A 15175-nucleotide genomic window follows, 5' to 3' on the forward strand; every position below is an offset into this window, starting at 1 on the left:
TTTTTTTTAATTTTGCAATTCAGTAACTTCTCACATGAGCACTGTGCTGAACTGAACTGTATCAGATCTGAGGGGCCCAGGCCATCAGACACCAAACCACAGTCAAGTCTGGTGATAGCCCCCTGGGCGCTGTTCTTCCTACCACAGACACTGCAGAACATATTAGCACCAAATGCCAGTGAAACCCAAAACCCCTTAAAGACTAAAGGCTATACAGTAACTTCACTTCTTCCTCTTATCAGTGCTTATGATCCGAGTGCATGTATTTCAATGTATTATCTGATTCGCAGACATCTCCAGCTACAGTCAGTTGTCTGTTTTAGGTTTTAATGGAAAGGATGCTTCAAACTTTAGCCCCCACCTCCACCCCATCCACCCCCACCCCCCCGCGGGGAACGACGTGAACTGCAGCGGCAGCAGCTCAAAGCCCGGATGGAGCAGCAGCCATTGGGGAAGTGTAGCTACAGAGCTTTAACGTAACTGAGGAGGGCTCTCTTTCTTTCTCTCGCTCTCTCTCTCTCTCTGTGGAATAAAAAAAAAATACTAAGTAAAAAAAGGCGAGCGAGGATAGAAATATAACCGAGATAACACGAAAGGTGCAGTCGGCGACACGAAACATTTGAACTTGAAAGAAAAAAAAAACCTTGTACCTACCGGGACCCGGGCGGCTTTGCTTTGCTTTTCGGAGAGACACAGTATCCGAGGAGGCGACAAGACTTGAACTGTGGAAGTTGGGATACGTGCCCACAGCGGAAAATAATATACAGCTGAGCTGAGCTATAGCCACCACACGCTAAGCGGCGGCACAGTTAGCCACATAGCTAAACTGTTAACTGAGCTGTGAGAAACCATCAAGGGGGCTTTTGGAAAAAAAAAAAAAAAAATCCAGTCACAAGCCCAGGCTCTGTGAAAATCCAGGGATTTGCTTAATGAATTATGTCTGCCACAAGCATTGACCCTCAGGTAGGAAGAAGGACGGTGTGTAATATCGCCTTGAAAAAGAGAAAGACAGAGAGAGCTTAGCTACATGCTAACGCTAACGATGCTACCGGGCTACGGCTATTCCTCGGAAGTGCTAACTAGCTGTTAGCCACTAGCCTTGGCCGGTGCATGCAGCTAGATGGCGAGTTAGAAATACACTGTGAAACGGTTGAATGTTTTTTTTTTTTAAATAGATACCTAATAACGAAAAAAAGAAACCAACGTGTTAGACTGCTAATTATTGTCAGATGCCTTTTTTGTGTGTGTTTGTGAAACTATATGTTCGACGTAGCAGACAACTCCTCACCCTCCTGTGGGTGAAGACGTGAAACCTAAAGCTAATGTTACCAGATTCACAGAGGCTCCAGCTATCTAACTAACTAACTAACTAACTCTGCGAATCAATCACAACTTTTTTAATAAAGTGTGGTGTCTGTGTGATGTCTAGACTGGTCCATATGTTCGCAGCTTGTTGTGTTTTTAACTATATCACAAGCTGCATTAACGCCATTTTAAAGGGGGGCGACGTTTAGTTAGCAAAGTTAGCTTTAGCTGGTTGATAAGCTAACCATAAGTTGTACACCTTTTATATATAGTTATATAACACACCGAATAAACGACGGTAACACCTGTAGCTTACTGTTAGTATATGCAGCTTTTACTGTGGTGTAAGTTAGTGTGGTGGTGGTGTTGGGTAAATGTTGTGCATTTGTGTCTGTCTTCAGGAAGTAGTCTTTGAGTTTCTGTTCAATAAACAGACACAAGACTGTATGTAGTCAGTCTCAACCTATGTGTGAAATCTCAGACCGACTGAAAGTAACCATGTCGCTCTTTTTTTTCTTTCTTTCTCTCTTTTCATGGTCCAAACCTGGAAGCAGAGATCAAAGGGACAAGCATCTAAAGGTGAGTTGCGGCATCACAGAAGATTGACTCAAGATGATGTTGTTTGGATATGATCTAGTCTGGGCCTACCTTTTTTTTTTTCCGACTAAATGCACAAGCCTCTGGTGGACTGATGCTGTGCCCAGACACACATTAATGTCAGACAACACAATATTCTGTATCTTGTTGTGTAATATATTGAGTCTTGACACTTAGTTTGTAGTCATGAACTGCAAAATCTTGGCATAATATGTGGCTGAATTAACTTTTTGCTATCACAGAATAGCAAGCAAGCCATAAAGGAACTATCTTTTACTTCCAATATTTTTAATTGAGTGCATCATGATTATACTGAAGGTATAACAAAGTATGAATACAGAGGATAAACAATACTGAGCTGTTCCACTGGTGGTATATAAATGTGTGCAGAGACATATTGAAGTTGAATGTACAGTACACCATGTTATTAAAGGGGCAGATGAATTTCATAAACCTTTAGACACTGTGGGGAAATATTTGGTGACATTTTCAATACTGCGGTTTGTGGGGATTGTGTGTAATTCTCTATTTCTTTGTGAATAGATACATTGAGAGACATTGATAGGTTATAAGTATATTGCTTTGATTAAGCAGGGTTAATTCTGCATGGTGGTGGTGGTGGTGGTGCAGTCTCCAATGGATTGGCACTTAAATCTGTACTTTAGTTATATTCCATTGAAAAATGTCCTTTGACTATAGCATAGATGGCACCCGCATACTTGAATTATGGCCTTAAAACATCTATAAATACACGTTCACAGAGAACGGGGGATGTGGTTAGCTTGGAGTCTCGTAGAAATTCATCAAACCACACTTGCAGTATAATCAAGCATGCTACTTTCCATCCACATTCAATGATACAATTGTTTTCTCAAATTTGAAAAATTATACTGGTTCGGTTTTAATCCTCAGCCTGCACACTGGTACAGGGTGGTTTTTGTTTTGCACGCATTAGATAGTTCACCTCCTTTTTCTTCATTAGTCAAGTGGTCAGTGATAATTCCTAAAAGTAATATTTCTACACTGTTTTGAGAGGTTTTAAAAGCTTCATTTAACATTGTTATGCTTTAGTCCTCACAATAAATCTTGAAACTGTGTAGGGCTCCAGCTAATGATTTTTTTATTTTATTGATCAACATGTCAATTATTAATCAATTAGTTGCTCGCTCCAGATATTGGCAAGAAAATGCTCATTATGTTTCTTCAACTGCAAGCTGATGTGCTCAAATCTAATGTCTTTTCTTGTTTTGTCCATTGAAGAGTATAGAAGTCTAAAAGATTTTTCAATTTGCAAAGCATTACACTGGATGAACCATAACAAGCAGTCTTATGGCATTTGAACTTAATAAATGGCTCATGATTAACAGCTTAAAAAAATAGTTGCTGACTAATTTTCTGTTGCCCAACTAAGTGACGGATTGACTAGTCAATTTTAGCTCTAGATTGTAGTGATTTCTAGCAGAGCACAGCCTCCTTTCTGTGTGAGCAAGCCGGCTGCAAACTTTTCAAGCCTACAGGTACTGACTGAGTAGTTCACAGCCAAGGCATCCGCAGCTGGGATTTGTAGGTGGTTGCTCTAATGTCACCGTTTTCTCAAACCCACCACTAACCCCGCTTGTACAGTATTATAATTTAATGTTGTCAGTTCCCTATTATTACCATTCGACTGGCGACAATGATGTTATTGCTTTTGTAATTCTCTCTTTTTATGATGTTCAAGTCATCTTTGATTTACTGCAGTTACTGGAGAGGGTGGAGTGACAGGCAGGTCTTGACTTACTTTGTACCTGCAGGTCTGGTTGGCAGCAGGCCACAGACTGATTCACCCCCGGGATGGGGCTGTGTCCTGGGCCATGGGGCTGTCTCATGGCTCACCGGTAAAAGCACTTGTAATAGGGACAGACAGATTAAGTACTGGAATTGTGAATTGATTTATATAGTTTGATAGATCAATATTTCTTTATATACCACTATTTTGATGATGCAACCAAAGAAATGAATCTCAGCATGGATTAATGTGATTTAAAAAAATATTTTTAATTTAATGGCATTAGGTAATCAAATGTTATCTTTAAATATAGCATGAACTGCATGGGTAACACGGTATAACTTGATAACTAAAATTGCTGATGCAATCTTTCCTTCTCTTCAATAATGTGAATTTGTTTTGTTGCAGTGCAAAATGGTTCACTACATCAGAAGGAGACTGTCCATGACAATGACTTTGAGCCATACCTCACTGGTCAATCAACTCAGGTAAAACTCGTTCTCCATCTTCTTAGTATTTCCAAATGATTAACATATATTAAGAGTACAGACAAGACAAGATCTCAACTCAGAATCGTTCAAATCATTATCACATTATATGTAAGGATATTTTCTGGCAAAGCCAATGTGTACACAGTTGCCCACAAAACAATTACACCAATGTCTTAATCCCAGAGAAGTGTTGTTGTGGCTGTTAATCATTACATAAAGCAAAACTCCTGTTATGTTTAGAGTGAAGTATGCCAGTAGAATTAAGGTCTGATTATATGAAGGTGAATTATTGCCCACTCTTGGCATTGCTAATGTTCTGTAATGGCTCTGTTGATTTTGATTTATCTAGAACAACAGCTACCAGTCCATCACCGACCCCTACCTGTCCAGCTACTACGCCCCCTCCATTGGATTTCCGTACCCACTTAGTGAGGCTCCATGGTCCACAGGTGGGGACCCCCCTATTCCATACCTCACCCCTTACGGACCCTTGAGTAATGGAGACCATCACTTCATGCATGAATCAGTGTTTGGCCAGCCAGGGGGCCTGGGAAGCAGCATCTACCCCCACAGGTTTAACTTTTTCCCTGAGAATCCTGCCTTCTCTGCTTGGGGCACCAGTGGCTCCCAGGGCCAGCAGACTCAAAGTTCAGCCTATGGTGGCAGCTACAGCTACCCTCCCAGCTCCCTGGGGGGCACCCTGGTGCCTGACGGTCAGACGGGCTTTCACAGTGACACCCTCAACAAAGCTCCGGGTATGAACAGCCTGGAGCAGGGTATGGTCGGGTTGAAGATCGGAGGGGACGTCACTGGCCAGGGCTCAGGTGTCAAAGCTGTGGGATCCGTGATCGGTGGTCCGGCGGTGGCGGCCCAAGGAAACGGAGCCACGCCTATCGGCATGCCCCCTCCCAAACCCACCTCCTGGGCGGCCATCGCCAGCAAGCCCGCCAAACTGCAGCAGCTGAAAGCTAAGGTAAAGCCAGGGATGCCCAATCCAGGGGGAGCTCTGCCCCCGCCACCCATCAAACACAACATGAACATTGGGACCTGGGATAAGGGCCCGGTGCCTAAAGTAGCCACAGCTCCACTGCAGCAGCAGCAGCCTCTTGGCCTGCCTCATGCCATGCCACCTCAAGCCCCCATGCAGCAAGGACCGATGCAGCCCCCTCCTCCCCAGTCTTTGGTGCAGCCCCAGATGCAACCTATGGCCTTACAGCCCCAGCCCCCCCACCACCAGCACCATCAGCCCCCGCCCCAGCCCTACCAAAACCACAGCCAACCCCCGCAGCCCCAGAACCGTTGGGTCGCCCCACGCAACCGCAACCAAGGCTACGGGCAGGGCGGCCTTGGCCAAGACGGCAGCGGTGTGATGGGTATGGTCGGCGGTGGTAACGCCGGCCCCCAAATGTCCGCCAGCCAGGGACCCGGTGGAGAGTCCCACCCCGTGCTGGAGAAGCTGCGTGCCTCCCACAGCTACAACCCCAAGGACTTTGAATGGAACCTGAAGAACGGTCGTGTTTTCATCATTAAGAGCTACTCCGAGGACGATATCCACCGATCCATCAAGTACTCGATCTGGTGCAGCACGGAGCACGGCAATAAGCGCCTGGACTCGGCTTTCCGGGCCATGAATGCTAAAGGTCCCGTGTACCTGCTGTTCAGTGTCAACGGCAGCGGTCATTTCTGCGGCGTGGCAGAGATGCGTTCGCCAGTGGACTATGGCACCAGCGCTGGTGTTTGGGCGCAGGACAAGTGGAAGGGCAAATTTGACGTGGACTGGTTGTTTGTTAAGGACGTGCCTAATAGCCAACTGCGCCACATCCGCCTGGAGAACAACGACAACAAGCCAGTGACCAACTCCCGCGATACCCAGGAGGTTCCTCTGGAGAAGGCCAAGCAGGTGCTCAAGATCATCGCCACCTACAAACACACCACCTCCATCTTTGATGACTTCTCCCATTACGAGAAAAGGCAGGAAGAGGAGGAGGAGGTCCGCAAGGTGGGTAATTATTGTGTTCAATTCTAGATTTTCTAGACTGTCTCTCATTTGACTGATGATTTTTGCCTCATTTCTAAAAAAAACTAATGTGTTGTCTGTTTTTTCTGACTTGCTCCTTTTGACAGACTTTTGAACCTCCTCAGATACAAAACCGCTCTCGATTGGATCAGGTAAAGAACTGAGAACTGTTATATTTTCTTGTCAGTGTCATAAAACCCCTCAGGAGTATTAAAGATTTTCCTCTGAAAGTCACTTGCTCTTGATTATGTTGTTAACACTGCGAGGATGACGATTTTAGATAATCTAATGTTTGATCACTGCTTAAAATAGATAAATGCAGACCTCTGTTGATGAAAATGTCCTTTAGTTTAGTGTGCTGTTATGTAATGTTTGTATGTCTGATGATATTTTTTTTTGTTCTGTTTTTCAAACAGGAGCGCCAAAACAGGAATAAACAATAGAGGACATTTATCCTTGGCTTGATCAACAGTTACACTAGGACTTTTGATTTAAGAGACAGAAGAATATAAAAATGCAACCAAGCCCTTCATTTTTTTTTCTATTTAATCCTGGTGAATCTCTGCCATTGTCGAGACTTGTGCTTTTTTTGCCCCATATACCACCCACTTCTTGTGCAGGGATAACAAGCTGATTTAATGTATTACCTAGCCACCACCACACTCTTTAGTTCAGGTTCTTTTTTTTCTTTTTTTTAAGTATTTTTCTTCCCGTTCCATCTTGTACTCTTCTCTCACCAGACTGGTTTTCTCTCTCCTGCACCCACCTCCTCTTTCCAATTGAATCAGGGTTTGACTGCACCATGGAGAAAAAAATCTGCCACTTTATATTTCAGTACAATCAGGAACGGATGTGTCCTGCCCCTATTTGTCCATTTGGGGGCAACATTGCCATGCTTCAGAGTTTTAACTGTGCCAACAGGGTTGGAGGATCCCAAAGGCAATGTTGGACTTGGAACTGTGCGATAATAAAACTTCAATGGTTTATCTATTTTTCATTCAAAACAACAAAATCTCTATTTTTTGGCTTACTACTGACAATTTTCATTTCAGAAATCTGTTTTCTGGAGCCTTAACGTTTTTTTTTTTCTAATTATTGGTGACTTCTCAAAAGAACTGCTCAAACAGTGACACTGCTGGAGAAATCAGGGATAGTGTGAAGTCACACGGGACTCGAGATATTTCAGAGGAGGAATTGCAAAGGCCTCTGGGAAAGAAATAACGGATGTGTCCTCCACAACCAGAACTCTCACCATTAAAATCAAAAATTGTACTATTAACATCCTTCACACCCCTCTGCTTTGCTTTCTTTTGATGTTTTGTCTTGAAGGGGTCTTTTGTATTGTTCATCAGGAGATTCTGCTTGTGTGTGCAACCCAGTCTGAGAGAACTGTCGCATCCACCATTTTAAATTGTTTTATAATCAATTCAGAATGAATTGTTGCTTGTGCATTTTTGTTCCACAGTATGGGGGGAGGGTTCACATATTTGTCCATTCACCATCATTCTGTCTTAATCCTCTGTTTTTGTTTTTTTCCTTGAATTTGGTTTTGCTAAGTCTATCATGTTGGTCGTAATGCTAAGCTTTAACGTAGGAGCCTATATATTCATGGAGAAAGCCTAAAAATGTATAACCTAAAAATTAATGTAACTGATTTACTATCGAGTAAGAAAAAAAATAAGAATGAAATGTGGTTTCTGTGTGTTTTTTGGTTGTTGTTGCAAAAAAAAAAAAAAAAGTTTGTTCTAGACTGAATCCATTGACTATGATACAGTAAAGTACTTTCAGGTATGTTCATGGGAAAAAATATGATTGGTTATTAAAAGAACAAAGTCACTAATAGATGTGTGTGCCATGCATGGCAAGCTGCATAATAGTTGAGTCTGCTGGAAATGTTGAAATTATTATCCATCCTGCAGCTTCTCTGTGAGGTGAGAGTGGTGATGTTGTTGAGTCCTTTAAAAGACAGTGTCCCCCTGTTGTGGTGTGAGTCGTTTCAGGGCATTCGGAGCCAGAATGCGGTTTATTTGTCAATGAGGGGTTGAGATCAGCAGGTTTCTCTCTTGGTTAGTTTCAGATAGTGACTTCTGTATTTTGTGGATTGCGAGGTTACCGTGTTGCAGAGAGGAATGCTGCTAATAGACATGGCTGTCTCTTTCATAATCTTGATATGACTAATTTTTTGTTTTGGTTTATTTGTGTACCAGTTTAAGGTTGATGTAGCTTCATGGTAACCAAATCAAATATTCAGATCCCATTACGCAAATTTCAGTTTGAAGTATTTCAGTTGGTATTGACTTTTTTTTTTTTTTTTTTTAGGTGATGTGGCCTGGACTCATGAAGCCGTTTGGTCTTTTCAGAGTATGTTAGACTGTGTATGTGCTGTATGATCTATCTTGATTCTGTCAGGACTTTATCCCCTTTATAATGTTGAGATGGCAGAAGTACTGCACTTTGTTGGGGGTCACTTGAGTGTGAGTCTGAACCGTACGCTTCACAACTGTATTTCGAGATGTGTGAAGCTGCATTGTATATTTTCTTTCTTTTATTTTCTGTTTCTAAACCGGGCCAGTGTATCCCCCCCTTGAAATCTAGAGACCAGACCTCTAACAGGATCCTTTCTTCTCCATCTCTCCTCTATCTCTATCTCTCTCTTTTTTTTTTTTTTTTACCTGCACTAATCGTTAGCTAGGTTGATCCAAGCAATACGGTGAACGCCCTTCACATGTTTGCCTTCGCCTTCACCGACACTGCTCTCTCCATCCAGCGACAGAGTCAGGGGGAGGTGAGAAGCTAAAGGATGCCACCGATGTCGCAGCCACAGCCGTCTTTGCCTCAGGAAGCATGAGCTGGTTGTGATTGTAGTACAGGGCTTAACATGCACGTTAATGACAACTGTCAGAAGATGTTTGCTGCAATAGACGGATGTCAGGCTAGCCATCAAAGTATATGTATCAACACTACAAAAAGGATTAATGACATGAAATATTAAATAAACATTGATTATCTTATAGACCACAGTTGTAGTGGGCATAATAACATGTTCAAAAGAGCTATCTTGGTTTTTCTTTCTAGAAGAAATCAAGCCTTAATAAACTGTCCATTCAAATTACTTCTGTCTTGATCTCGTGAATTCTCCAGTAAATAAACAGCCACCTATAGTGACCTTATCCAAAGAGGAGAAGCTCTGTAGGGCAGACTCGGCACTTAAATGTCACTGAAAGGTTTTCCGGGACTGGAATTGTTTGTGTTGTCTTATTTCATCATGCTGCTACATCTATCTGTAAATCCTTTCCTTTAAAGCAGGCCTCCGTTTCCACAGTCTCAAATGGTCCACAGAAGAATCTGAGCGCAGCAATGGGAGTGCTGCAGCCTGCAGTGAAAGTTGATGGTACTTGAATTTCATACAAATTTCCACATCTTAGCAGCTAACCGTAAAAAAACAAAATTAAAAACAGAAGCCTTGGTGTTGAAATCCTTATGTACAACTCCTATGTTTGATAATCCAACAGTTCATCAGTCTGAAATGACATGTAAAGGTTACAATAAAATGCATTTGTTCCACAGTTGTCAAAAGGTTTTCTTGTCTTTCCTTGACAGGAGCTCTCCGTGGTGCTGATTCCCTGATCTGGAGGAACGGCTGGTGGGATGATCGAGTCACATAACCAAGTAAAGAATGTTATCTTGAGTAAAAATAATGCAAGTTATTTTACATGAAATACAGATTGAGATTTAATCATGTTTTGGATGTATGTGATGGGTTAGATACAGTATAATAACATTTTATGCTGCGCAATAATCCTCTGCTCAGCGGGGCGGCTCTATTAACAAATGTACCCCACTAGATTGTGGTAATATCATGGAAAGAAAAACTTTGAACAAACTTTTTTTTTTTAAATAGTCAAGAGCAGATGATGCATTTATGTAAATATTGGTAGTGAAAAACCTACAATGTAAAATTACTCATAAAATAATCACAAGAACAAGCAGGAAAATCAGTTCAGCTCAGGCTTTATTTATCATGTCATTGCAAAGCATCCATATGAGACATCCACAAACAACATCACATTCAAGCTCTCTACTTTACACACTCTGTGGTTATTTCCATTAAAGAACAATTTTGTCTAAATATAGTAACATAAGCGTCCAAGAACCTGGATATTTCTACTTACATGAAAGGTACCAGCATTGAACCTGTGATCTAGGTCGTAGTATGTGAGAGAAAGAAGCTTTAGCAACATTTTCCTTGTGTGGTTAAGGTTATTTAGATTGTTTCATTGTAGTCAAGTCATGTTTATTCAAACATAAGTGTTCAACGCCTTGTCATAAAACACCCCATTCCTCTTATTTAAATTTAAATCAGCTGCAAGAATATATCCAGTGTGGCTAAAACCTAATGAACAATGAATAATTTGAAACTATTATAGGGTGTAGCTGGTCTGTATAGTGGCTGTTTTAGTTCCTATGGCCTTTAGTGGGCTACTGCTTCGGTGGTGCAGTGTGAGAAGGTCGCCGGTAGGTGGCGCTGAATCTCATATTTCTATATGTTGACTCCATCTGACTAAACTCTGCAGCCGTCGTCAGTTTGTATTCCCTCAGAGCTGCTCAGCCTCTGCTGTGGGCCTCAGCTCTCAGGCTTTCAGTCCCAAACTGAAGGTGTGGTGGACCGGATCTACAGGCCTATAGATTTAATTATTAAACTTAACACATCACACAACAATTTCAACCTGAGCTGAAGCTTACAGAGCCTCGGTGATGGCCTTTTAGAACATTTAGTTTAAAAAAAAAAGGAGTGTAATCGACAGCAGAGTCTGCGGCATCTCCTCCTACAGATATGGATTTGGAGTGAATGTGCACTGAGCGGTGGATTTGTCCATGACAGCAGACTCACTCACGCGGTTTGGTTGTTTAATTGTGAGGCTGCAGGCTGCAGGCTGGGGCCGGTGCGTCAGCAGCATCCGCTCATGGTTAAAGCCATGGTAGCCTATAGGTTTAGACAACGTTTAAAATGGAATTAGTCACTATTTTGGCATTTTGTATTTAGGTCAACCGTCCTGCTTTGAGATGAAGGCTGCTGACCTTAACGCCTGGCGAAGAGATACAAAATGCGCACTTGAAAATGAGCTGAACCTTTAATCCCAAATGAAAAATAAAGTTAAGATGCAGCAACGACACCTCGATGTCCCCTCATTGTGTTTTTATCAGAGCCAGAGCTAGGCCGGTTGACCTCACTTGGCGAAGGTCCAAATGTTTTCGTAAACCTGCGTCTTTTTCTGCGTGTTGTGTTTTTTTATTATTATTATTAAACTGCCGCACAAACTCCGCCGCTGCAAACCGACGGTTTTCACTCCAGACGTGTTATCGAAGTTAATAACTGACAGCAACCTCATTTAATGCTGTAACAGCCCATTAAAGTACGCATTGCGCACACCCAGTCCAAGCAACACACACGCAGGCACGCATTCACACGCTTGCGCTCGAGCCGGCGCACATGCACGCGCAGTTGAGTGACAGCAGGCTACAGCAGCAGCTCGAGACCCTGGTGCTGCTGTGGTTTGGCAGCCAGGCCCCCTGGTTCTGGTTCTGGTTCTGTACCGGTAGAAGGGGTCAAAGCAGCGAGCTGAAGCCTGCGGCCTGGTGGAGGGTGAAGGGATGGAGAGAACACATAGAGAAAAGAAACGTGAAAGCGTGATGCTGTGTAGATTCCTCTCTTGGCATTCACCGCGTGCCTTAATTGTATGGACATTAAATCAAGGTCCGCTGTGAACACGCAGAGTGACAACCCTTCCTTCCTTCCTTCCTTCCAGAAGTCGCCTTCCTCTCACCCTTGCTGGCGGGGGCAGAGTGAAGCCGAGCCGGCCGCCTCTCTCACCCCGTCTCACCTCCAGCAGCTCAAACCTGCAGCATCTGCCGCCAAGGAGGAGGATGCGAGAGACTGCATGACTGCGATTTAAGTAGCTACAGTTCCCGTTTCCGTGCGCGCGCGCTCGGGCACACACACACACACACACACACACACACACACACACACACACACACACACACACACACACACACACACACACACACACAACCCTAAAGCCGATTTTGCAACACAACCACGCGCATACAGGCGCGCACACAGACACTCAAATCTAAAGCCGATTTATAGCCTACACCAGCAATAATGCGCGCGGCCACATTCTTCTGCGCCTCTTTGGATTCCACGTAAAGAAATATTGATATCACTGCGCCACAGCTCGGCTTTAAACCCCCCCACCCCCCCCTCGCCCCCCATCAGCACACAGCCCATAATAATAAGCAAAGCTTGCATCTGAAAAAACCTTGTTATTAGCATAGCATTTGCAAACACTCCTCTATCCTCAGATTCAGTGGATGTGCGTCTTTACGCATCTCCCGGCAGGTTAGACCTCGTACACACAGAATGACAGCTGAAGCTACACAGGCTCTGGCTTTGTCCTTCTGTTCAAAAAATTACAACATACAGCCTGACCCCCCCCCCCCCCCCCCCCCCCCCAAAAAAAAAACAAAAAACACAAAGACAAAGAGTGGAAAACAGATGGAAAGCAACGAAGGCAGCACATCACACGGCTATTTGTTTGAAGGCTTACATCCCACTGCGATGAGTACTGTATGTTCCATTTAACTTGGCTTGGATGCAGCTCCCCGACTTGTCCACGATCAACGCCCTCGGACAAAACGCGCGATGCCTCCTCTCTCCTCTCATGCAGCTGACACAACTACAGATGACTAGTTTTCTACTGGACTTTTTTTTTCTCTACTGGGTATAAAACAGCAGGTCGTTCTGCTTTGCGCCACACATCACTCTAGCTGCACATCCCTAAAGCTGCTGCTGCTGCTGCTGCTGCTGGATTTCACGTGTCTGAGGTGGAGGGGGAAAAAATGGCTTCTTCGTCTTCATAAAGGTCCTCTCTCTACCAAGAGTCAGTCGGTCCCTTTCGGTTCGTGTCTTTTTAATCTGACCCATTTCAGGCACAATCCAGCCCTGGATGCGTGCCCCCCTCTCTCGTTCTTCTCTCTCTCTTTCGGGCTGTGTGATCCACTGTCTCCCGGATTAGAGCGCCCCTCTCTTCCCATCCTAGACAATTGCGAGTCTCTGCTGATTGGGCTTCAGCGCAAGAGGATTACATGGGCGCACAATGACGTCATGGCCCGGGGCCCAAGTCAAACTCCCCCCGCCTTCCTCCACCACCACCACCACCCCCCCACCCCCCATTAAAACCAAATCCTCATCAGCCCCAAATGTCCTTGAAACCACCGGCCTGACTTTCTGCAGCGCGTCATGCATGCATGCGCCGGCCCAGACTACTGTTTAGTCTTGCTGATAATAGCTGCAGCCAACGCTTGGTATTTACTAACAGAAAAAATGCAATGTAGCCTGCCCTGCCCTGCACGCAGAGAAGTCCAAACTAACACGACAGGTCCTCTGTCGCTCGCCTGCACCTGAACACTACTAGCACCTTGCAGCCGTACAGACAGGTGCATGTCCGGCGCCCTCGTCGCTGCCGCTGCTCGCACCAATGTTGCAGACTTGCGTGCATCGAAGTGATGAAGGGCTCCATCATGATCTGCACTTTGTCATCACTGTCAAGCAAACCGAGTTTCCAAAAGGCAATAAAATCTACTTTTTCTCACGTCCAAAAAAAAAAAAAAAACCCATCGCACAGCCAGTTGGCCTCTATTATACCCAGAAGTAGTAGGTTGTCAAAAGGTGGATGAAGACCTCTGCAAATTACACACTGGTTTTCATCTACTTGCAGTAAATATATTAACCTTTCACCACATCTAAGCAGGCCACTCTTTTCCCTCTTGGACGACACTTTAATACAACACTCATATATAACTGTGTCCCTCTATCTCTGCCAGAGAGTCCTGTGACCTGTAATCTCAGATGGTCAGGATTAATACCACATGCTGCTGCAGCAGTGTGCATCCCTGTGTAGTTTTGCACTGAAGGTGAAGATAGAGAAATACTTTGGCTATTTGTATGTCGTGCATATAAGATACAGACTACACATTATGCCCTGGATCCTATGCGCCACTGCTGGAGGAAAATTCCTACAGCATAAGTGATTGTAATGTAAATGATAGTAAATACAGAGTCCGGCTGTGGAGCTCTGAGTTTGGCCTATAAAATGGATTTTGTTACAGATGTTGACTTCATAGGTGCTCAGCCCATTTTTTTGGTTTTAGGACCTATTAGACCTAAAATTTTCCCAACTAATCTAAATAGATCTCTGGTTATATTTCAGAAATATAGCCTACAAAGCAAATGCTTTTTTTTTTTTTTTTTTGCTTGTTGCCTCCATGTCCCGTTACTGAATTCAAGTATTTCAAAGAGAATTGTAAATACTCCCCATTAAACTAATCGAGGCTCGTGCTCCGTTTTTTAAGGGTATTAATCTATTTAATTATATGGTGCAAGTTGACCCAAAAAGCCTGGTCCCCTGGTCTGCAGCTCAGAAACTATAGGCTATTTTATTTTTTATTTTTTAAAATCATTATTTTCCTCAAGTAATACGTCTTGTTATCAGCTCCACTACAAATCTACATGTATTCATATGATGCATTTAAACGCCACCCAATATAAAATCCTGCAGGAATATATTGATTTGTGTCCCGGAAGAAAATGTCATTGGATTTTCAAATGTTTCTCCCTCCCTCTGCAGCTTGTGTCTACCTCCCACTGTTGGCTGAACAAAGAGACAGAGAGGAGGGACCGTCAGCGGTGTATAGATGAAACCGCTGCCCTTTTACTCTCATAACGGAGCCTATAGAATCGCAAATGTGGTCTTTTTTCAAACAAATGCAATTATTAACTATTTTAATAGGCACGTCTATTGTCTCATCTCAGCCTCCGTCGCAATCTACATCTCAAAACGAGCTTCCTGCATTTACATTAATGCAAGTCAATGAACTAATGCAGGTCATTTGTTATAGGCCTATAGCTCTATTGGCTCCCCGTTGCCCGAAAAT

At 43.5% G+C, this 15175-nt stretch overlaps 1 protein-coding gene across 2 annotated transcripts; it reads left to right on the forward strand.

Annotated features, from left to right (window-relative positions):
* The first annotated feature begins 439 nt into the window (after nucleotides 1–439).
* On the forward strand, nucleotides 440–9285 carry LOC146984813 (YTH domain-containing family protein 1-like). Of its 2 annotated transcripts, none has more exons than XM_085782257.1 (6): nucleotides 440–963; nucleotides 1860–1884; nucleotides 4079–4158; nucleotides 4511–6160; nucleotides 6286–6330; nucleotides 6595–9285. In XM_085782257.1, exons 1-6 carry the CDS (start codon nucleotides 937–939, stop codon nucleotides 6619–6621), a joined length of 1854 nt encoding a protein of 617 aa, XP_085638383.1. In that variant the 5' UTR covers nucleotides 440–936; the 3' UTR covers nucleotides 6622–9285. The 2 variants fall into 2 exon arrangements, with proteins under 2 accessions (XP_085638383.1, XP_085638382.1); XM_085782256.1 differs by having other exon boundaries at nucleotides 1857–1884; nucleotides 6595–7867.
* Nucleotides 9286–15175: the final 5890 nt, after the last annotated feature.

Source organism: Trachurus japonicus, chromosome 7 (genome assembly GCF_045865225.1).
Source record: "Trachurus japonicus isolate A0001 chromosome 7, Traja_1.0".
Lineage (NCBI taxonomy): Eukaryota > Metazoa > Chordata > Actinopteri > Carangiformes > Carangidae > Trachurus > Trachurus japonicus.

Bases quoted from the DNA above. Each gene is read 5' to 3' on its own strand.
- LOC146984813 (XM_085782256.1), top strand. From the start codon at position 937: ATGTCTGCCACAAGCATTGACCCTCAG. The intron at 964-1,856 runs GTAGGAAGAAGG...CAAACCTGGAAG, and splicing joins CCACAAGCATTGACCCTCAG to CAGAGATCAAAGGGACAAGC. The intron at 4,159-4,510 runs GTAAAACTCGTT...TGATTTATCTAG, and splicing joins TCACTGGTCAATCAACTCAG to AACAACAGCTACCAGTCCAT.